This window comes from Poecilia latipinna, unplaced genomic scaffold (assembly GCF_001443285.1).
Source record: "Poecilia latipinna isolate Pla-1442-1.1 unplaced genomic scaffold, P_latipinna-1.0 Scaffold549, whole genome shotgun sequence".
Classification (NCBI taxonomy): Eukaryota; Metazoa; Chordata; class Actinopteri; order Cyprinodontiformes; family Poeciliidae; genus Poecilia; species Poecilia latipinna.
Window position 1 is genome coordinate 46,582 of NW_015113165.1, and position 21,919 is coordinate 68,500.

At 38.2% G+C, this 21,919-nt stretch overlaps 4 protein-coding genes across 6 annotated transcripts in view; 1 reads left to right on the forward strand and 3 right to left on the reverse strand.

The window, feature by feature from the left end:
• Positions 1–1,718, forward strand: part of stx1a (syntaxin 1A (brain)) — a 46,448-nt gene extending 44,730 nt beyond the window's left edge. Inside the window, exon 9 of the mRNA XM_015041391.1 lies at positions 1,241–1,718. Within this exon, the coding sequence (XP_014896877.1) occupies positions 1,241–1,318 (78 nt within the window). The 3' untranslated portion in view covers positions 1,319–1,718. The remainder of the gene's footprint in view (positions 1–1,240) is intronic.
• A 2,662-nt stretch (positions 1,719–4,380) lies between these two features.
• Positions 4,381–7,256, reverse strand: LOC106952932 (caspase-1-like). 2 transcript variants are annotated; one of them, XM_015041390.1, is made up of 8 exons: positions 7,138–7,256; positions 6,756–7,034; positions 6,568–6,650; positions 6,205–6,381; positions 5,215–5,449; positions 4,977–5,138; positions 4,754–4,863; positions 4,381–4,636 (listed from the first exon to the last, which is right to left on the reverse strand). In XM_015041390.1, exons 1-8 carry the CDS (start codon positions 7,142–7,144, stop codon positions 4,532–4,534), a joined length of 1,158 nt encoding a protein of 385 aa, XP_014896876.1. In that variant the 5' UTR covers positions 7,145–7,256; the 3' UTR covers positions 4,381–4,531. The 2 variants fall into 2 exon arrangements, with proteins under 2 accessions (XP_014896876.1, XP_014896875.1); XM_015041389.1 differs by having other exon boundaries at positions 6,568–6,656; positions 7,138–7,253.
• On the reverse strand, positions 4,381–14,728 carry LOC106952931 (caspase-1-like). The gene is made up of 9 exons (XM_015041388.1): positions 14,070–14,728; positions 13,724–14,002; positions 13,527–13,615; positions 12,971–13,147; positions 11,665–11,899; positions 11,430–11,594; positions 11,245–11,354; positions 11,046–11,142; positions 4,381–4,539 (listed from the first exon to the last, which is right to left on the reverse strand). The coding sequence occupies exons 1-9, from the start codon at positions 14,074–14,076 to the stop codon at positions 4,532–4,534; spliced, it is 1,167 nt and encodes a 388-aa protein (XP_014896874.1). The 5' UTR covers positions 14,077–14,728; the 3' UTR covers positions 4,381–4,531.
• Positions 14,729–15,914: 1,186 nt separating this feature from the next.
• On the reverse strand, positions 15,915–20,922 carry LOC106952937 (caspase-1). Of its 2 annotated transcripts, none has more exons than XM_015041399.1 (5): positions 20,842–20,922; positions 19,333–19,617; positions 17,133–17,228; positions 16,767–17,045; positions 15,915–16,425 (listed from the first exon to the last, which is right to left on the reverse strand). In XM_015041399.1, the coding sequence occupies exons 1-5, from the start codon at positions 20,870–20,872 to the stop codon at positions 16,388–16,390; spliced, it is 729 nt and encodes a 242-aa protein (XP_014896885.1). In that variant the 5' UTR covers positions 20,873–20,922; the 3' UTR covers positions 15,915–16,387. The 2 variants fall into 2 exon arrangements, with proteins under 2 accessions (XP_014896885.1, XP_014896884.1); XM_015041398.1 differs by lacking the exons at positions 19,333–19,617; positions 20,842–20,922 and adding exons at positions 17,469–17,753; positions 18,253–18,350.
• Between the last annotated feature and the right edge of the window lie 997 nt (positions 20,923–21,919).

A 21,919-nucleotide genomic window follows, 5' to 3' on the forward strand; every position in this document is an offset into this window, starting at 1 on the left:
AAAAAAAAAAAAAAAAAGAGGATGTTGTGTTTGGCGGGGGGGTGGGGGGGGGGGGGGGGGGGGGGAGCAAATAATGATTTGCTTTTGCTTTGGAAAAGGATATAAAGGTCCATTTAAATCCATTTTTATTTTATATATTTCATTGTTTTGGCTTGAAAATATGATCCTGTTTACCTTTTCAGTTCAGGATAGATTTGGAATAAAGTCTAGTTATAACACATCATGACAATTAGTTCTCGCATCTTCCATTTGTTAAGATTTATACAGCAAACCTTTTGCGTAAATGTTGCTTGGGTTGAGGCTATTCGACAGAAACCCATATCAACAATCTGATCGGCATGCCATAAGAAATTTGCATGGATCCACCAAAAGCATTTGGCCCATCACAGAAATTAGGAACTGCCTTTTTGATTTGAAGATTGAACAAATAGTAGTGAGAAATGCACCAACTGAGAATAACTGTAATATAAGTCCATTATTTGGTCTTTGGTTCCTATCATTTAGCTCTTTTGCTAAATTAAAATAAATCATCTTGCTTTTGTTTTGTCGTTATGAATGATATTTATTGAGATAGTGTTAAAAACCTGTATTGACCTTTTTCTGCCACCAGAGGGAGCTAAAGCTGCTTCTCTGCCCTTGCTTTTTTAACACTGTGGAGTGATCGTGTTTGTTGGATGCGTAAAACGCCACTAAGGCAGAGAGAACTCAATATGCTGTAACTCAAGAAGACGGATTGATTTGATGTTATATATTTACCTTGAAATATTAAATCAAGCAATCTCTAAAAAGTTAAATTCTACTTTATTACTGTGACGACAGTAACTTTAATTTCAGCTGAATTTCCTCTCAGAGGACAAAAACGTTGTCCTCTGAGGCATCCCAATTGCAGCACTCTTTTATTTGCCTGCATTTTGTGAAGAATTGATTATAATCTTAAATGATAATCTTACGTTTCACTGAGTTCTCTCTACCTGTAAAGCTTAACGTTATTTAAGTTGTTGAACAAAGTGCAGGAAGTTCAAACGTGAGCTTTTACAAATCCTTGTAATAGTTGCACTCCGAAAATTTCCTGAGATTATTTTATGTTATTAGATCCCACTTTTGTTTTCTGAGTTCCACTTTGCTCAAATGTATTAAAGCTATGTTCATACTGCTAACATGTTTTCCTCTCTTTCCTGTCTGCTGCGTGGGATTTTTTTTTTATGTTATTATTCTTTTTTTTTTTTTTAACTCTCCGTAGAAGAAAATCATGATCATTATATGCTGTGTGGTTTTGGGAATTGTCATTGCTTCCATAGTTGGAGGAACTCTGTCTTAAACCTCAGCTGCTGTCACACTGAAACACGCACACAGTCACAAAACTACACACACACACACACACACACGCGCACACACACACACACACAAATGAAAACAGGCAAAACCAGTTCATTCAGTGTCCTGTATGAAAAACTACATTCCAGAACGACGTTTCCCAACCCCGGTCCTCAGATCAAACTGCCCTTCGTCTTGTAGATGTTTTCTTGCAATAAAACACCTGATTCTGATAAATGAAGTTCAACCGGCGCCTGGCAATTAGCCCAATTGATCAAAATCAGGTTTTCCGAAGCAGAGAAACATCTAAAGCGTCCGTGGCGGTTCATCCTGAGGGTCGGCGTTGGAAACGACTGATCTGGAACGTGCTTAGCACACAGTGTGTCACGTATGATGCATTCTGCAAATAGTGTACAGGACCAGAGGTGATCTCGCATGAGTTGCTATTTTGTAAACATGTGGTGCTGCAAATTGTTCATCTGGATGTTGTTAAAGGGTATGACGTTTCTGGAAGTGGGACGTCACTCAATGGTACGTATTCTTAGGCATCCCAATTCACAAATAAGACACTACTTTGTTTGTACTCTCTGTTTTGTGTTGTACAAGCGAAGTGATGGGTCACTCACCTGCAGTGTTTTCACAGACAATATTTTACCTATTGTTTTGTAGTTTTTATATATATATATATATATATATATATATATATATATATATATATATATATATAATATATATATATATATATATATATATATATATATATATATATATATATATGTGTGTGTGGGTGTGTGTGTGTGTGTGTGTGTGTGTGTATATTTTATTCTAGTTTCCTTCAAAGCCCTGCATGGTGAAGTGTTGTTCTGTGTTCAGATGCAAGGGGAGGGGGACCAGACAAAGAAAACTAACCATGTACAGACGTTTATGTTTTTGCTTGTTGAATCCCCACACTACCAAACTTCTTTTGTTTTACTGTTTTTTTTTTTATTTATACACAGCTAAAGCAGTTATACAGTTTTTTCTTTTTTTTTTAGTTTATTTCTGACGTAGCTGGTGTGGCTCTCTGTTTGTTTGTTTGTATGCATGTATGTTTAAGATCAAATGTTCTGTAGCTTCTTGGACTGTCGAGTCAAGCTGGAGTGTTGGTTGCGTGTCTTGATTTTTGTATTTTTTATTGATACTCTAACACTGCCAGTCAGTTCAGCTAAGCTAAGCAGAGTCTCGCCTACTTAAATAAAAATTTATTTCTGCTTAATTTACGTGAATTTTAAACAGCGCATTTTATTTTCTCGGGCTACTTCTTTTACTCCTCGACTAGTCGATGGCAGTATGAACAGATAGTCAGAGAGGCCCTCATTCGTTTATGGATACATTCGCAAACTTGCAACCGTGTTGCCATGTTGTCTACTCCAGTGTTTCCCAGCCCTGGTCCTCAAGGCACACTGACCTGCATTTATACACATTATTTCACATTATTTCAATTGTTGGCTGATTAGCAGGGTTTTGCTGAATTGCAATCATCTGAATGGGGTGTGTTGAAGCAGGGGAACATCTAAAACATGCAGGTCTGTGTGCCTTGAGGACCAGGGCTGGGAAACACTGGCCTACTCAATGTGTTGCCTTTCTGTTGTATTGTGTTAAACTGGTTTTCTTTGTTTTGTACTTGTTTTTTCTGTTTTCAAGTAAAGTCTATTTGGAAAATGATCTGGAGATGTTGTGTTTTGATTAGCAGAAGAAGTTTCTGGTCGGTGGAAAACCTGTATTGACCTTTTTATGCCACCAGAGGGAGCGAAAACTGATTCTCATCATTTCTCATCGTCCCTCCATGTTCATCTGATACTCTAGTCAATGCAAGTAATCTATTACATTAGAATAGTGTTAAAGGGTTCATTTCAGTAACTCAGTCCACTAAGTTAAACACGTTATGTAGACCAATTGATGTTTTCAAGTCTTTTTTTTAATCTAGATATGAAGATTTTTCACTTAAAGCGAATGAAAATGTGACATGATTAGAAAAAACTGATCAGATCAAAAATATTCATAGAGATGCCATCATATTAAAAGGAATGTTTAATATGAGCTTAAAGGTTGTTATTTTCAAAAGGCACTTTTAATCTGATGAACGGACCTCATTAAAAACCTTATTTTAATTTACTGAAGGCGGCTGCATTTTAACCAAAAATGAACAAGACACAGACACACAGATATTTTCTTTCTGTTGAGTCAGTGCTAAAAACGCTTTATTTCTGAAACCTCATTGTGTGTTTTTTTTATGCAGACAATAAGAATCTCCTTCAGTCAGCTCTCTATGTAACTCAATTCTCATTTCCATGTTTTTCTGGCACCGTGTTTTTTTTTTTGTTTTGTTTTTTTAAATCAAGTAGCTGCATCGACTTTTGTGATGCTGCAAACTGTCATCTGATTGGCTGCTTAGATACCTGGTCAAACCAGGTTGACTAAACAGAGGCAACAGCTTCCTTGCATCACTGAAATTAATCCACTGTGTCAACAACTTGGACTTATTTTTATTCTCACAATGAACCAGATCTGTTTGAAATGTTGGCTGTCAGATTTTTATGTTCATTTGCAGTTTCTTACATGTATTCAAGCAGAACTGGAGTCGGGTTTTTATTGGAAAACAAAATGTTATTTCACATAAACAGGAACTTTTATGAACAGCTTTTTTTTTTTTTTTCCACAAGACAATTGGTAGTGAGTTCGGTTGCTCCGATCTCCTAAAGAAACTTTGCAATCATTTTACAATCAGACCAACTGGGATCAACTCAGAGGTTTTTGGTGCCAACATTTCTCATCCATGAAATGCAAAGAAATTGGATTACATTTATATCTTAGTGGAGCTGTTTTGAGATTCAGATTCATCTTGGCAAAATGGGCTGGAGGTTATCCTTTTGAAACCATGTTTTCTCAGGGTTCTTTTTGATTATTTGTTATCCAGTTTATATATATATATATATATATATATATATATATATATATATATATATATATATATATATATATATATATATATATATAGATAGATAGATAGATAGATAGATAGATAGATCTGCAGGACAGTGAAGTTAAGCTCATGATTTCCTCTGTAAAATAAAAATGGGGCTAATTTCCAGTTAAAGTACAAACTATTAGGTAGATATTAAAAAAAAGAAAAGTAAGAGTAGCGTTAGCTTAACAACAGATGGATTTACCAAACGTCTCAGTGGCCTGGAAAAAGGTAGAAGCGCTTTGTTAGAGTGCATCTGTCTTTTGTTGGCATTTGTCTTTTGGTGTCATCAGGAAAGTCTTCAAAGCGTTGCATGACCTGCAGAATAGAAACAGACAAAAATGACTCTTTCCACTCTGTTCTGTTTTCTTTTCTTTCTTTTTTTTCCAGTTTTCAAACGTTGTGCCATCTGAAAAACAACAACAAAAAAAGTACTTTTCTGAAAAGTTCATCAATGTCATCCTGGTGGGAGTAGGTGTTGAAAACTTCAACAATGTACTGAATCAGGAAGGAGCCCAAATCCTCTCTTCTGTATGACACAGTATCTGTAAAAAACAAAAACAAAAAAAAAAAACAGTTTTCTTACATGCAGTTACTGATTTCTGATTGTAATCTGAAAAAACAAAGTGCATCCAGTTGATTTAAGACACAAACTGACCAGGCGTGCTTGACAGGAGGGAAATGCAGTCCTTTTCCTTGTGAACGTATCGAATGGAGTCTTCAACGATGCCGCCTTTGGGAGAGGGTGGCCGGTGCGACGCCTCGTCAGACACCACGCTGGGTTTCGCGCTGTCGCTAACAATGGCAGCTCCTTCCAAAGCTGTAGCAAACGAGCAATAATTACACCTGGATCTGAACCACACTGCAGTCTCAAACTCGGGGTGAATGATGAGCACCTCCTCTGCAGGCCTGGATGATGATGACCTTGGGTTTGTCCATCAGTGCGGAGCATTTTTGTGGGCCGAGATATTTGTAGATTTTGTCAACGGGGAATTCGTCTGGTTTGTCTTGCCTGTGGTCGACTCCGAGTACCAATCCCCGTTTTCCATGAGACATGATCACCACAAACACGCTGTCTGTTTCTTTCAGCTTGGGGTGTGTGATGAACTGACGCAGAGCCCCTTCAATCTCCTGTTGGAAAGCGAAAACGAACAGCAGTCAGTGTTTTATGAACTCGTAAAAGAGATGAGACATCTCAGGTGCAACGATCCTTATTTTCTGGTATGTAGAATAAAGTGATTTTTTTTCATCCTCATAACTTTCTGTTATGTAGGAGCGGTACGACTCTCACTTTAATCGTGAAACTGAGAGCTGTACCTGAAAAGGAACGCCGTGATTTTATTGCTCGTTGACAGAGACTAAAAACCCCACAACTCAATCAACCATCAAGTTGAGGCAAGTGCAGTGAGAGTTTCACCTAAAAGCACTGTAGCGTTTAAAGAACCTGTGTTTTGATTGTGCAGCCGTGCACATCAACAAAAGTTTAGCATTTCATATAAAATGTCTTTAAAACATGCCTAGAAAAATGTTTTGATTGAATAAGAGTTACAATTTATGGCTTAAGTTACGATGCATCACATTTTTTATACATTTTAGCTGCTGAAATGTTACTGCTGCTTAACGCAGGGTTCACAGTTTTGCTGATGTAGAGGTTATAGCAAAATATAACCGTTCTGAATTGGAAGAAAACTATATTTTAAAAAGAATACCTGTTTTAATATTTTTCTTGCATTCTGAGATTTTCCAAATGAAGGAACAAACCAAAAATAATGCTACCTTGTAAGAAAGGTTTGCTTTGCCCAAAGTGTCTTAACTTTTACGTTTGAATCTTTTTATAAATGCAACAGTTAAATTCAAAGAAATACTTAAAAATGGGTTTGAAATACCTTTGCTGTAAGGTCGTTGTGCTTCACCACCTCATACTGCAGGGATCTGAGCAGACTCAACATGTTCTCCTCGTCCTTCTCAGCTCCCCTTCTGGTTAAGTCTTCGTCAGTAAAGTTTCTGTTGGTGATCAAAAGGGCCACACGGCTTTTCAGAGACTTTTCGGACACTTTGTAAATCTGGAAAAAACAAGAATAGTGCAAGAATGCAGGACTGAATACATTTTTTTTTTTACAAACAATGATTTTACTTTTAATTGTACAATCGACAGCTTGTCATTGATAATATCCCCTTTTCAGGCAGTCTGACTACAGTTATTTATGTCAGGTAAAGAGAATATTTTGATTGTAATGGTAAAACTTTACGTCTGGATCATTCATTTTTTTCGTCCTCTCGGAGTCAGACACGGGGATGAGTCTGTTTGACCAGGTTCTCTGTGTCGGAGGAGCTGCATCTGAGAAAAAAAAAAAACAACACAACATTTGTGTTGCTATGATGTCAAAGTATTATTTTTATCCTTCGTAACAATGTAAGGCTTTCCCTGCAGTCTCACCCGGTTGATCTTGTGAATCAGGGAACAGCTCAGAGTGCATCGTTTCATCTCTGGTTTTAATGTGGTCGATCAGCTTCTGGCTGGCTCTTATGCCCTTCTTCCTCACGGTGTCGATGAGGCAGCGCGCCTTTTCTGCTTTGGTGGGGTTGTCCTCAAGCACACTTTCCACCTCGCCATCGTTCAGCACACGATCCTCCAAAAGGTCGTCCAGGAGCTGACTGATCATCGACTTTGACACCTTCTCCACGAATTTGCTGCGGACTTTGAAAAGCTCCTTATCTGCAATAATAATAATAATAATAAAAAATCCAGCTGTGAAAATCCTGACATGGGGGGGGGGGAAAGGTGAGCAGTGAATAAATCCCAAATCCTGAAGCCTTACCTGCCATTGCTCAGACTTGAGGAGACGAATGCCCAGTCCTCTGAAAGTTACGGATGTGTGTGTGTGTGTGTGTGTTGAGGAACTCAGTCTGCTCATAAAAGCAGGTGGAGACAGCTGTTTGATTTGCGCACGGTTCCTTGGAAGCTCATTATTTTTCTAGGAACAAGTTCTGACTGGCTGCTGAAGATGTGAACCCTGAGAACTATGATGAACTCAGTTATGCAATCTGGTTAAATAATATTCCCAGCAAGTAAAGAAAAACCTGTAATAATCTTTAACATGATTAAATATCGTTTTAGAGCTACATTAATTCCGGGTTTTCACTTTCCACTGATCACATGCACATCCACTTAAGCTCCTTTTTCACTATGAACATACAGATCAAATACCTGTTTGTGTTTCTCCCAGGTTTCTATGTGCATCACTTACAAGACATTCATACCATTTCAACACTTTGTTACACTTTGCCACATTGCAGCTATAAACTGTGATGTATTTTATTGGGATTTTATGATGCTGACCAACACAAAGCAGTGCATAATTGTCATTTGGACGGAAAGAGATAAGTATTATTATTATTATTATTATTATTAAAACGTCAAAACTTTGGTCTTGAGTTAATCTAGGATTAGTCAGTAATTGCTTTTCATTTTGATAAAGTTTGTCCTACGAATTCTTGTAGATTGTGTTTGTATATGTGGTATTGGACACCGATGCACACATCCCTTTTCTGATTTTCATATGTGTTTTTTTTTTTAATTGCTCACTATACTTTAAAAATCCCCTCCAAGTGCTTTGAGTTGTAACGTGTCAAAATGTGAAACGTTTACAAAACTATGTTTTTATTTTATTTACTAAAACTGCCACCATGTTGTGACTTTACGGTAAGACGCAGGTGGTCTGTGGACAGACAGATGGAGCTTTTCCACCTCCTCCCAGCGCTACTGCTGAGGTCTGCAGAAACGCACAGTCAACAACAACCAATCAGAGACAACAGAAAGGTCTTAATGCAGGATTGAAGATCTGTCGAGTTTTATGTATGTAGTATAAAAAGATTACAACCAGTCAGACCAAAAAAATGTGCAGATAACTAAGAGGTATTCCCATTTTTTTTCTCCACCTTATATTTAGTTTTCTGTGAACACCTTTTGCGCATAACCCCCCCTGCACAAAGCTGTTCCACACCTTGAGTGTCTGCATGTTGTTGCAGGTTCAGTCTGTAGGCTGCAGAACGAGATACCAGAAGTATTTGGGTTTAGAATGTGTTCAGTGTTTGTTTTTCAGTTTCATTCCTCCTATATCAATGTTTTCAGTGCTGCTCGGTGAATATTTAGCCTGTCCCAACATGTGCCACTTATAGACTTTCATTTTTCCCCTGCAGCCAGCAGGATCCCAGCACTCACTTCCCATGTCTCACGTGTTTACTCTGGTAAATGACAGATGTGCTTTGTGGGTATGCGTGCACGCTGCAGTACACAAATTTAATATAGAAAAGAGAAGAAGACACTTTTTTTGTGGCGTTTGTTTTGTCTTGTGCTCTTATATTTACAAAATTATAGTGAATAAATTAAGTTTTTTTAAAGTTTTACTAAAGCTTCCAGATTATTTTGGGAGCTTTCAAAATTAATCCAGAATATATTTTTTTCTGACCTTCACTTCTTGCACAAGTAATTTTAATATGTAATTGTACAACTGAGTTCAGTTATTATCAGTAACACAGCGGTTACCAAAACAGCATTTAGTACGAGCACTGATGGTTGGGAGTTTCTGTTAGGTAAATTGTATTATTATCAACTATTTGTTATACTGTTTTATATGTTCTTGTACTCTTATTTGGTTTAGTCATATCTTTTAAGGAATGTTTCTGTATTGTTAATCATTCTGGCTTGCTTTCTCAGAGGGCCTCTCTGAAGAAGAGCAGTGACATCAGCTCTTCACAGAACGCCCCACTTTGACCTCTTAGATAGCTATAAAACCATCGCCGTGAAGATGTACAACTTGTCCTGCTTGATCCTGGGTCAGGAACTGGATAAGCTAGTGCGAGATAGATTGTGTTGTTAGTTAGCGATAATCTTGGCGCTGTGACTGTGTGATGAAGTGTCTTTCCCCCTCCCTTTAGAGTTACAGCGCTCTCTGTGATTAGGGATCCTAAAGACAATAAAAAGAGAGGGGCAGGCAAATGTGCTTCAGAGCAGTAGGAGATTGTAACTGAAAGCACATCTCTGTCTGTTCTCCTCGCGAGTATTAAGAATCTAACTTTCTCTTGTCTTTCCTGTGTTATTTGCTGTGCTTAATAGGTGTCAACTCTGACAGTTTCTCAAAATGTAGAAATGTTTACCAATACTTTGCGATCTGAAAAGCATTTCAGAAATCGTAGGAGTATTTTTTATTTTGGGTTAGTTTTCAAGAAATGTTTCCAAGTTTTTGTGCAGAATGCAGGCTGAGGAATTCCAACATCAAGACGTTTAGGGTAGCTAAGATTAGCAGTGTCTCTGTAATCACGCCGCTAAAGATTTATGTTTCTTTTCCAGGCAGCTGGGAGCCTTCTTGGAAGAGCGCCTTTCATTGTGTTGGTTCTTCCTGTTACGAGGTAACCTCACCACTGCTGCATCGAATCTGCTCCTTTCTTTTGATGTCACCGATAAGCATGATCTGCTAAGTCTGATGAAATTTAATTAAACCAGGTTATAAACTATATTAATTAGACGTCTTTGCCTTGTGAAGAATCCTCCAATTATCTTTTTTTGTGGATTCAAAAACCTTTTTGTTCACTTACATGAGTTGGAGGAAAACTTGCTCGAAGAGTTGAAGTTTCACCCAAAGTCGCACAGATTTGGCAAAAACCAGAACAGATGTGTGTTTACTGACCTTTTGAAACAGATTGATTAAAGATCAAGTTAAGCTGAACTTTTTGCAAAGATGTGAGGCAGCAAGCTCAATATTCAGGCGATTCTAGGGATGTTGTGGTTTTAAAAGGTGTCATCCAGTTTTCAGCTACGGCTCCAATGTGTTTGCGATATCTATTTTGTATTTTCATCACTATTTTGAATATTACATATGGGATCTTTTGTAGCCTTTTATAGTTTTTTTTTATTATTATTTATTTTCCCAGCTCCTGTAAGTCAAGGAGCAATAAGAAAAAGGAAGCGGCGTTGTTTTTGATGTTCTGCTTGTTCAATCAAAACATTGGCAGCTTGTTTCTTTTTCACATTTTTTTCTTAATGACTGGAGCATTTCCAATCTACTGGTGCAACCAGTTTGTCAGCGTCCCTAACTCTGCATGTCTGCATGGATGCATGTTTACATGTGGTGAATTATATCCATTCGACTGAATGTCCAATCCATTTAGATCATCTGTTTAGTTTAAAATGTGCCTCACTAAAGCAACCTGTTTTATTTTCTTATGCTGGTTTCAAATTCAGTGACCAAAACATGAACAAAACTCTTCTATAAATGGATCTGCCAGAACTTATGAGACAGACTTTTGCACAATGCAACTGCTTAATGCAGTTTAACTCTGCTATGTTACTGTACTTGTACAGCAGGGTGTTGAATGCTGCAGAAATATGAATAACACCGGAATATAGAGACCATGTTTTTCTTCAAACGTTTAGTCTTTATTTTAACCACAGTATTAAAAAAATAGTCTGAAGTGAATGAAACTGAATCCAATTAAAGTAAATATACATTGCGTAGTAAATTAGCCCAATCACTCACAGTCTAAAAAAATAATTAAAAGAATAAACAAGATCAAAAGCCCAACATCTTGGTATGCGTATATGTAGAATTTTATATGAAGATACAGGTAAGGAGTGTTTTAATGGCACAACTCAATTTGTCAAACAGTAAATGTTAATGTTAGTTAATGTTAGCTTCACGGATTTACCAAACGCTGCCGTGTCAGTGGCCTGGAAAAAGGTAGAAGCGCTTCGTTAGAGTGCATCTGTCTTTTGTTGGCATTTGTCTTTTGGTGTCATCAGGAAACTCCTCAAATCGCTGCATGACCTGCAGAGTTCAGTGGAAAATAAAGACAGAGACTCGTTTCTGAACGTGTTCAGTCTTTTCCTGTCTCTAAATACTCTCTTTCCTGATCACTAATGCTTGTACCTTCCTGAAAAGCTCGTCGATGTCGTCCTCGTGGGAGCAGGTGTTGAACACCTCAGCGATGTACTGTATCAGGAAGGAGCCCAAATCCTCTCTTCTGTACGAGACGGTGTCTGTAACGAACCACAGTTTTCTTGCAAAAGTTGAGAAAACATCTGGAACATTGTGGAGTTAAAAGACAAACCTACCCGGGGTGCTGGACAGGAGGGAGATGAAGTCCTTTTCTTTGTGGACGTGTCGGATAGCATCGTCAACAATGTTGCCGCCTGCATTAGCAGGAAGTTGCTGCGACACGTCGTCAGAGACCACCTTAGCCGAGGCGCTGTCACTGACCACCACAGATCCACCCCTCTCTGTGACCAGCAGGGACAAGATTAAACCAGGATTAGGTCCAAGCTGTAAACCAGGGCGGGTAGTGCTCACCTCCTCTGCAGGCCTGGATGATGATGATCTTGGGTTTGTTCATCAGGGCAGGGCATTCCTGCGGACCCAGGTGCTTGTAGATGTTGTCGACGGGGAATTCGTCTGGTTTTTCCTCGCTGTGGTTGACCCCGAGGACAAATTCGCGTTTCCCGTGAGACATGATCACCACAAACACGCTGTCGGTGTCCCTCAGCTTCGGATGCTCTGTGAAAGTGCACAGGACCTCATTCATCCTCTGTGTGAGAGTAAGATGGAGAAAATTCAGTCACCGCACAAAGAGGAGAATGTGCAAGATGTCAACGTTGAAACAGATTTCCCAATGAAACGTCTTCTGTCTGTCAGTTAGCTGTATACACAAATTACTATACAAATTTTCATTATTCAAAGCTAAATTTCCTGTCATGTTAAATATTTATGTTTTGCTACCTGAACAACCATGACAACTACAGGTGAACTTTTCTCATTGCTTATGCAACTTTCAGTCATGAAAGTCACATTTCAATCATAAAGGATGATTCTGCGACTTAGAGTCAAAGTTTGTGCTCTGATTTTGTTGATGTGCTAAACGGCAGCAGAGTTTTCATGCAACAAATCTGCTGCAGAAGTACTGTGCACTGCAAAAATATTAATACCTCAGATGTTTACATTGCACAAACTTTTAGAGTATTTTATTATAATTTTACATCATAGAGCAGGGGTCCCCAAACTTTTTTCTGCGAGGGCCACATGACTGTTCCCTTTTCTGGTTGGGGGCCGGTCTTAGTTTTTCGGGAAAGAAACCTTAGAAACGTTTTGTTGACGGAGGGGGGGGGAGGGGCTGGATCACTACCGACGACATATTCGTGTTTGTAGATAGATTTTTACCCAGAATGCAAATGGAAAAAAACCGGTGAGTGGTACTGACTAGTATATATTCCATTGAGGGAAACTAAGTTTCATATCTGCTCAAGAGCCCCCCTGGTGGTTGAAGAAAAATCCACATACAGTATATATGAAAAAAAAACCCTGAATGCTCTCTGGTATTGTTCAGGGGGCCGGACCAAATGAGGAGGCGGGCCGGATCCGGCCCACAGGCCGTAGTTTGGGCACCCCTGTCATAGAGCAATGCAAAGTTTCTGGGGGGGTTTTCAGATAAAAATTTTGAAAGTTTGCTATGTATTATAGAGCTTACATAACACAGTAAAAATTAAATCTAGACAGTATTATTTAGTAAATTGACTAAACATAATTTATTATGAAAAGTTTAATTGTTTTTGTCAAATGTAACCCTAGTAATGCCAGAAATAGTCCAAGGCCAATTTAATACCTGTGCAGTGAGGTCGTTGTGCTTCACCACCTCGTATCCCAGGGATCTCAGCAGTTTCTCCATGTTCTCCTCGTCTTTCTCGGCTCCCTTTCTGGTTAAGCTCGGATTAGCAAAATTTCTATTAGTGATTAAAAGGGCCACACGACTTCTGAGGGACACATCTGACACGGCGTAAACCTGAAATATCAAACGAGGCACAAATAATCATCAGAACGAGTAAATAACATTGAGAATGTGAGGTTTAAGCATCAATTTAACGTGGAAATACTCCAAGTTTTTTATCTGGTTTGGGGAGAACTTAAATGAAATCATAAGGTCTTTTATCTTCTACCTGCATCTTTTCAAACAAAATTGAGTAAAATTGTGTTGCATATGTGTCTAATTGTTATTCTTGTCTGCTTTTACTTTTTATTGTTAAACTTTATTTTCACAACAGTGAACTGTAAGCTGAAAAATGAGCAACTGCTCATTCAAAACGCCCCCCTGTGAAGTAAAAGCGCTACAACTCGTGTTGAATAAGTCAGAGGAGGCAACGCAAGAGGTGAGTTCAGGTTACATCTTTAGATTTCCGTTTCTCGTTCCAGAAGGAGTCGGTCGTGGTGACGAGGGAGTTTGACCAGGCCTGCTGGTTCTGAGGAGCTGGAACTGAGAAAGACATCATCTCTAGTTACCACAACTGGAATTTTTTTTTTTTTTTTTTGTATCCATTTGACATCACAGACTTTGTAAGAAATGATTTCACTTTGCCCTCACCTGGAGCTGGCTTACAGGTGAGGCCGAGTTCGGAGTAAAGTGTAGGGTCTCTGTTCTCGAGGTGTTCGATCATCTTCCTGCTGGCTTTGTCCCCTTTCCTCCTCACCATGTCGATGAGGCAGCGGGCCATGTCCGCCTTCCCCGTGTTGTCCTCCAGCACAGAGTCGGTCTCCCCATCGTTCAACAAGCGGTCTTCCAACAGGTCGTCCAGCAGCTGTTTGATTAAAGCTTTGGAGACTTTTTCCACAAATCTCCCTCTCACTCTGGCGAGCTCCTTGTCTGCAGAGAAAAGCAGGATCTGGAAAATACAGACAAGTTCTTCAATTTGTGGTTAATCGAGTCTTACCAGCCATCACACTGGAGGCGAACGTCCTGTCTTCAAACAGCTAAGGATTAGTGTGAGCGTACAAAGGAAGTGGTCACCCTTTCAAAGCCCTGTGCAGTTCCAGGTAACTGGTTGGAAGCTCGTTAAACTAGTATATCCTTGTCAGGTTTGTCTCTGAAGCTTGTCATTCACTCACACCTGAAATCATGCCAATTATGCTAATAATTATTTATTCACGAGTGTTTTAGAGGTCATAAACCCGTTTTATCGAGCCTTGCAGTCGTACTTTAATGCATGTTAGGATTCACATCACCAGTAATTTTGTGCATATCTGCTAAAAGTGACGCTTTTCCTAAGAATACCAGGCTGTACATCAGTTGCTTGTTGCCACCGATAATGAAAATAGAAGTGTTTTCTTTTTTGTTTCTCTTACTTGGAATTTCTAAGAGCGTTTGGCCTTTAACTCTTAGATGTCAGATTGTCAGACAGGATCCCACAAAACGCAATAATGGTAAGAAGGGTACATGTGTAAAACAAAGAAGAAAATGACACGGAGTGGATGTTAAAATAATCTTTGTATGTTAGTGATGCTTTTGAGCAATTTGTTTTTGTCCAGTCTGGAAAAATCTTTCAACCCGTAATGCTGATAAATGTTAAAATAAGAAAAAGGTGCATGAGTTTCAATATATTGCGTTTTTTGTTTGCTTGTTTGTTTTTGCTAATCCATACATGATGAAAAGTGGAACACATACAGGGTAAACTTTACCATATACAGTAAACAATTGAAACAAGAAATGTCCACACTGCAACAAAAAAAAACACCCATTTTTTTTTTCCACATTAACGCTTTTCCTCTTTAGGTCAATTAGGGTTACCACATTTATTTTTAGTTGCTAAATGCTGAAATAATGAGTGATCGCTTTTTAATTCGGTTTATGTGCAGTTTTTTTTTAGTGTTTTGAAAAATTTCCTGTCAAATTTTGGATCTCAAACTTCTCACAGTAGTTTGCTGTAATTTTGACCCATTCTTCCTGACAGAGCCAGAACTGGATCAGGTTTGGACACCTCTTCAGTTCTGCCTATTAATTTGCTGAGACTGAGACTGACGACGCTCTAGACTTTGACTTTATAACCATTTCCGGTAACACTTTATTTGAAGGGGGCTGAATAAGACTGTCATGACACTTTCATAAACATGACATAACACCTGTCATGAACATCAATAAGCCTTCATGAATATTTATGACTGTTGTCATAAAGTGTCATTCGGTAAATTCTGACACTTTTAATACAAAGTTGACATTATTCAAAATGTCTGTCATGACAACTTGACATTAACCAGGAAATCATTACTGTTTAAACTTTACCTTTAATAACATAAAGTTACCTAATTTTTAAAGTGCAATCAGTAATACTTTTATAACAAATTTATATCAGTCAGTGTCATAATTTACCGAGTGACGCTTTATGACAACAGTTGTAAATATTCATGAAGGCTTACTGATGTTCATGACGCGTTTATGACAGTGTCATGTCAGTCTTATTCACCCCCCTTCAAATAAAGTGTTACCCCATTTTGTTAATATTATTAGAGTGGCTGTTGCCTTGAGATGTTGCTTCGATTTTTCCTCATGGTTTCATGCCGCTCCTTCACAGTTTGGATGCTGTTCTCAGGCTTGAAGGCTTCCGCCTTTTCCCCAATAACCATTTATACTATAATTAAATTTTACTTTGATCAGATAATAGGAGGTTTTCTAATATTATTTGTCCTTCTTTCTTCATTAGGCGTCTCTATTGCATACTATAGTACAGTCAGAGCCAATATAAGAGATGAAAAATGGAAAAAGATTAAAAACAACCCAACACTTAGGAAAAAATAATTTTATTAAAATGAAATGACAAACGGGAGAGAAAATTAATTCTTAATTCAGTCATTAAATCAGCATTTACGCTGTAATCAATTACCAAACTTCTCTTTCTTAAGCCTGGTAACCTTATTAGTCTGTGCTTGTTACAGAAAACTAATTTTCAAATTTGAACAAATTTAAATAAAGATATCGGGGTTCTGTGGTGATGCAGGGGCAAAGCACAACCCACATACGGAGCCTGTCCTCGACACGGACAGCACAGGTTCGATTCCCAGCCTGGTGGCCGTTGCTGCATGTCTTCCCCCCTCTCTCATTGCTTTCCTGACTAACAACTCTCAAATACAGGCAGCTAGAGCCAATAAAACATAAAAAGAAAATGTCCAGGTGTTTCTTCTGCAGAAAACAAAAATTGAAGAGCTGAAATCCGCAGGTTGACTTTCCTTCATAGCACATGTTAAATTCATAGCTGGTTTATTTAGCAGCTTCATCCCTCACATCGCCCATCATACCTGAGAACAGTCACAAAAATACGTGTGAATATAACTGACTTAGCTTCCTTCAACTTTTTTTTATACTGCATTACCTTACAAAATGGAATTAAAATAATGTTACATCATGGACATTGTATAGAATAACCTGTGAAACATTTAGGTAAGCTGTATACGCTTACAAGATCTGAGCGGAGACAGCGATGCGGGAACTTAGCAAAACAATGAGAAGTGTGGCTCTGAGTAATCAGGGATCATAATATCATGACAGAACTATGTGCTCTGAACATTTAAGAAAATAAACAATATCAAAAATAAAAATAAATTATGAATAGATTATTATTCTAATAGCCATACTTAACCTTCCAGTATCTCATAAACGTTGTGAGACAGGTTCTCCATCTCCTTCAGACTCTCCAGCAGGTGTTTGGCTGTAGCTTCTCCTCGCTTCCTTTTGTTCTTCCACTTCAACAGCATTTTCTGCTTCCGCATGGTTACACTTATCTCTGCTTCCTCCAGGTCATCCACGTCGTTGGATTCCAAGCCTAAGTAGATGGCGACCTGCTTCCACTCCTTCCCAAGCTGCTCGGCGACCTGCAGAAGCTGCAGCTCTGACAAGTCCTGGCTCCGAGTCACTCCATCTGAAGAAAGAGACCAAAAAAATAAAAATGTGGAGAAAAGTATGGTTGAAGTTGTCTGATAAGTTTTCAGTGGTCAAGCAAATGTACCTGGCTTGTCCTGCTGTCGAGCTCGTTTACAAGCCGTTTCTTCTTCTTCTTCTTCTTCTTCTTCTTCTTCTTCTTCTTCTTCTTTCCTTCTGCCAGCTGCGTGACAGATGAAAAAGTAGGTAATAATAGAGATGCAAACAGGTGTGGTAACGGTGAGTTGGCTAAAAGACAAATTAGTTTTTCTACACGTTTTTTTTTTTTTAACTACTCAAGCTAAAGTCTGGACTTTTCTTAACAAAAATCAGTTGAGATTGTGATCCTGTAATAAAAGAGAAAGTTTTTCTAAGATATTTTCAATATTAAGGGCTGCCAATCGACGTATATAATAACACTTACCTGACTGAGAAGCCTGAGCGCTGGACAACCCCAGCTGTTTGAAAAGCATTTGGTCTTTACTTTCCAGGTAACCAATCACCTTCTCGCAGGCCTCGGGTCCTTTTCTAATCACCGCGTCAATGAGAGCGCGTGCCTTCTTAGCTCGCGTGCGGTTCTCCTCCAGGATTGAATCCTTCTCCTCATCATCAAACACGTCATGTTTTAAACATAAATCTAAGAGTTGATTAATCACTGCATCAGACACTCGTTGGGCAAATTCATCTCTCACTCCCTTAAGTTCCTTATCTGGAATTGGAAAGAAATAATAATGGTTCATAAGCTGTTTTAATTGTTTAAATTAAGTAGAAAAACATCTGGTGCAAAACATTGTTAAGGAGGGAAGACATTTTTTTTATAGTTTTAAGATCATAAAATGTTTCTTTCGATACTCTTCACTTTTACACAGCGCTCTTCCTACTTCCTTCCTCCTGTATGATACTGTAGCCATGCAGATGTTCTTCCTTCAACTGACATGATTCTATTGATTTTAATTCCCGACATCCAAATGTAACATCGAATCAAGCTTCAATGTATTCCTGCACAGGACTTGTTTTTAACAAGTTCATTTTCAAAATGTTCTTAACTGGATCTGCCTCTTCGGCAGCTGTGCTTTCACTTTCCGACTCAAAAACAGTCACAACATCTCAAAAGACTCCTCCAAGTTCTACTTCCTCTTTAGCGCTTATCTGGGTGTTTCAACCGGGACCTCGTCTCTCAGTAATATTTAGTGTTTACATCTCCGTACCAGCCCCGTTCTCCGCCACAGTTCGCTTCATTTCGCCGCGGTGCCGATAGTCGCTCCAGATGTGATATGGTTTCGAAATTACGTTTACAGTGAAATGGCGGGACTGTCGGTTAACCCTTAACAAACCCACCATGAAAGATACAATGGAAAATTATTTATTTTTATTTATGTATTTGGGTGAAAGATGTCTTTAGTAAATACACGATATATCGACATCTACCAAAAAGTGCATATAGGCCTATATATAGTATAAAATTATTTTTTATTTGAAATTAAGAAAGCGCCACATTTTCAATGGTGCTATAGCCCCACCTGGAGAAGCCATATGAAATGTCAGGTTATTTCTCCATACCCTTTTGCCCCAATAACTAGTTGTAATAATTCAATTTCACTTTCATCAGATAATAGAAAACAATCTTTTTTTCTTATTTTTCATTTGGCATCTCTTTTGCATACAGTCAGAGCAGATTTAGAGATGAAAAATGAAAAGAAAGAAAAATATTCAAAATAATCCAACACTGGAAAAAAATATTTTATTAAAATGAAATGATATGAACAGGAGAGAGGCCATAAAAAAGAAAATTAATTGGTAGTTCAGTCATTAACTCAGCATTCACACGTTTTTTGCAGTGACATTTTTGTTTGTTTACAATGTGACGTTTGTATCTATCACTTTTACCAGCTTTTTCCAGATGTTTGCTGTTGTTGCAAACACTGCAACACGTTTACATTTTGTTCCTGGCTGTAATTGGTTACCAAACCTCTCTTTCTAAAGCATTGTTACACTAGGTGACTTTATTAGTCTGTGCTTGTTACAGCAAACAACTTTCCATATTTGAACAAATTTAAATAGAGTTCTATGGTGACGTAGGGGCAAAGCACAACCCATACATGGAGCCTGTAGTCCTCGACACGGACGGACCAGGTTCGATTCCCAGCCTGGTGGCCGTTGCTGGATGTCTTCCCCCATCTCTCTTTGCTTACTTTCCTGTAAAATATGCTCCTGTAATAAAAGAGAAAGTTTTTCTAAGATATTTTCAATATTAAGGGCTGCCAATCGACGTATATAATAACACTTACCTGACTGAGAAGCCTGAGCGCTGGACAACCCCAGCTGTTTGAAAAGCATTTGGTCTTTACTTTCCAGGTAACCAATCACCTTCTCGCAGGCCTCGGGTCCTTTTCTAATCACCGCGTCAATGAGAGCGCGTGCCTTCTTAGCTCGCGTGCGGTTCTCCTCCAGGATTGAATCCTTCTCCTCATCATCAAACACGTCATGTTTTAAACATAAATCTAAGAGTTGATTAATCACTGCATCAGACACTCGTTGGGCAAATTCATCTCTCACTCCCTTAAGTTCCTTATCTGGAATTGGAAAGAAACAATAATGGTTCATAAGCTGTTTTAATTGTTTAAATTAAGTAGAAAAACATCTGGTGTAAAACTAAGTATAGGGAAGCCATTTTTATAGTTTTAATATCATAAAATCTTTCTTTCGATACACTTCACTGTTGCACAACTCCATTCCTACTTACTTCCACCTTTATAGACATATTGATGCAGATCCCTTCAACTTATGATTCTATTTATTTTAATTACCGATATCCTGACATCCATCTGCTTTAGCACTTTTATTGATGTCAGTACAATTTTGGTTATTTTCAGGGGTCTTATTAGAAACTCTGTCCTCCGGAAAAAATACACATTTGTTTATGTTAAAGGTTAAATGGCAGATGTATGCACTGCGTTGTTCTACTTTTCTGGTAACTACTCCCATATTAAAAAGTAATATGTTTTGCTCCAAATGTAAATATGATCAAGCTTTAATAATTCATGCACAGGTCTTGTTTTTAGCAAGTTCATTTTCAAAATGTTCTCAACTGGAACAGTTGTTAAAGCAACATCTGTGACCCATCATAGAGCGCAGGCACGTCTTGAAGATCAGCGAGGAGAGTATTTACGTAAACTGCGTAAATACTGATACGTCTGGGATTGTAAACTTCATTTACCATCGCATTGACGGAGAAAATATAATTTATTACTTTGTGTTTGACTCAGAAAACTGTTTGACGCCCATCGCACTCAATGCCTATGTGCTATCGTTAAAATATGTAAACCAACGGTGGCCATTTCATAAATCGGTAAACGATTAAGCAATGATTCCAAGTGCTCTTGTAGTTTTTAATACGGTTTTTAATATTTCTGCCACCTCTTCATTACAGTTGTATCACAGTTAAAATAAAAATTAACCCTCAAATAGCCAGGATCACACTGGTCACAGATGATGATGGCCAGAATAATTTGTGACCTTACTTTGAGGGATCTGTATTTATCAGTATTTACGCAATTTACGTAAATACTCTTCTTCTCGCTGATCTTCAAGACGTAGCTGCGCTCTATCGCCCCCTGCGGTCACAAGAAAAGATGGGTCACAGATTTTGCTGCTTCTCTCTTTCCAATTCAAAAACAGTCACAAACTCTCAAAAGACTCCTCCAAGTTCTTTCTACTTCCTCTGTAGCTCTTATCTGGATTCAATGTATCAACGAGACCTCATCTCTCAGTAATATTTATCCTTTCCATCTCCGTACCAGCTCCGTTCTCCTCCGCAGCTCGCTCCATATCGCAGCTGTTCCAGATGCTATATGGTTTGTAAACTACATGACGTTTGCAGTGAAATGGCGGGACTGTCGGTTAACCCTTAACAAACCCACCATGAAAGACAAATGAAATATGATTTATTTGTATTTATACATTTGGGTCAACGATGTCTTTAGTAAATACATAGTATATTGACATCTAACAAAAAGTGGTGGAATTTTTATGCTTAATAAAGATTCTCTTTATTTGAAATAAAGAAAGCTCCACATTTCCACTGGTGCAATAGCCCCACCTGGAGGTCATAGAAAATGTCAGGTTATTTTTCTTTTCATTGAAGATAATATTCTTTATTGTTATGATATTTTTACTTGAAAACAACAACTAATTAAAAATAATAATAAAACAACAAGTAATTATATATTGGATTTAAAAAAAAATCTCATCTCGCAACATAAAATTAACTTGTATGCTTAATTTCACTTCATGTAAACAACTGAAAGGAGCACATAATGTGAAAATGGATCATTTTCTACCACCCAAATTTCCAAGGATGAAATCAACAGTTTAAGGGAATATTGTGGATAAAACAGGAATGATTACATCACCAGTTTGGCAGCATTTCATATATTTAAAACAACAAACATATTCACTATCATCTTTATTGGTGACTGTTGTAGATGTGCTTGCTTCTGCGTGTGTTAAGAACTGTAAGAAGAAATTATCCTTCATAGCACCCTCAGAAAAATGCTTAGCTTCTTTCTTAGCACCTGCAGAAAAAAGCATCTCTGGAGCCGCCACTGTCATAACTCAACATCCACTGATTATTACACAGAATCATAAACCCTTGGTCATTCTGCTCTAGACTGACAGGAGAACAAGTTCATATTGTTTGTTAATTGGTTGGCTAGTTGCTCAAACTAGCCAACCAAACTAGCTCAAATAAAACGTACAAAAAATTATTTTTAGTACAAAACAAGAAATACAAAAAGTACTAGCAGTGCTGCTTCAAATCACACTAAGACGTGTGACATTAGTGATCGTTGTGCAGGAGGCCTTGAAAGAGGTAGA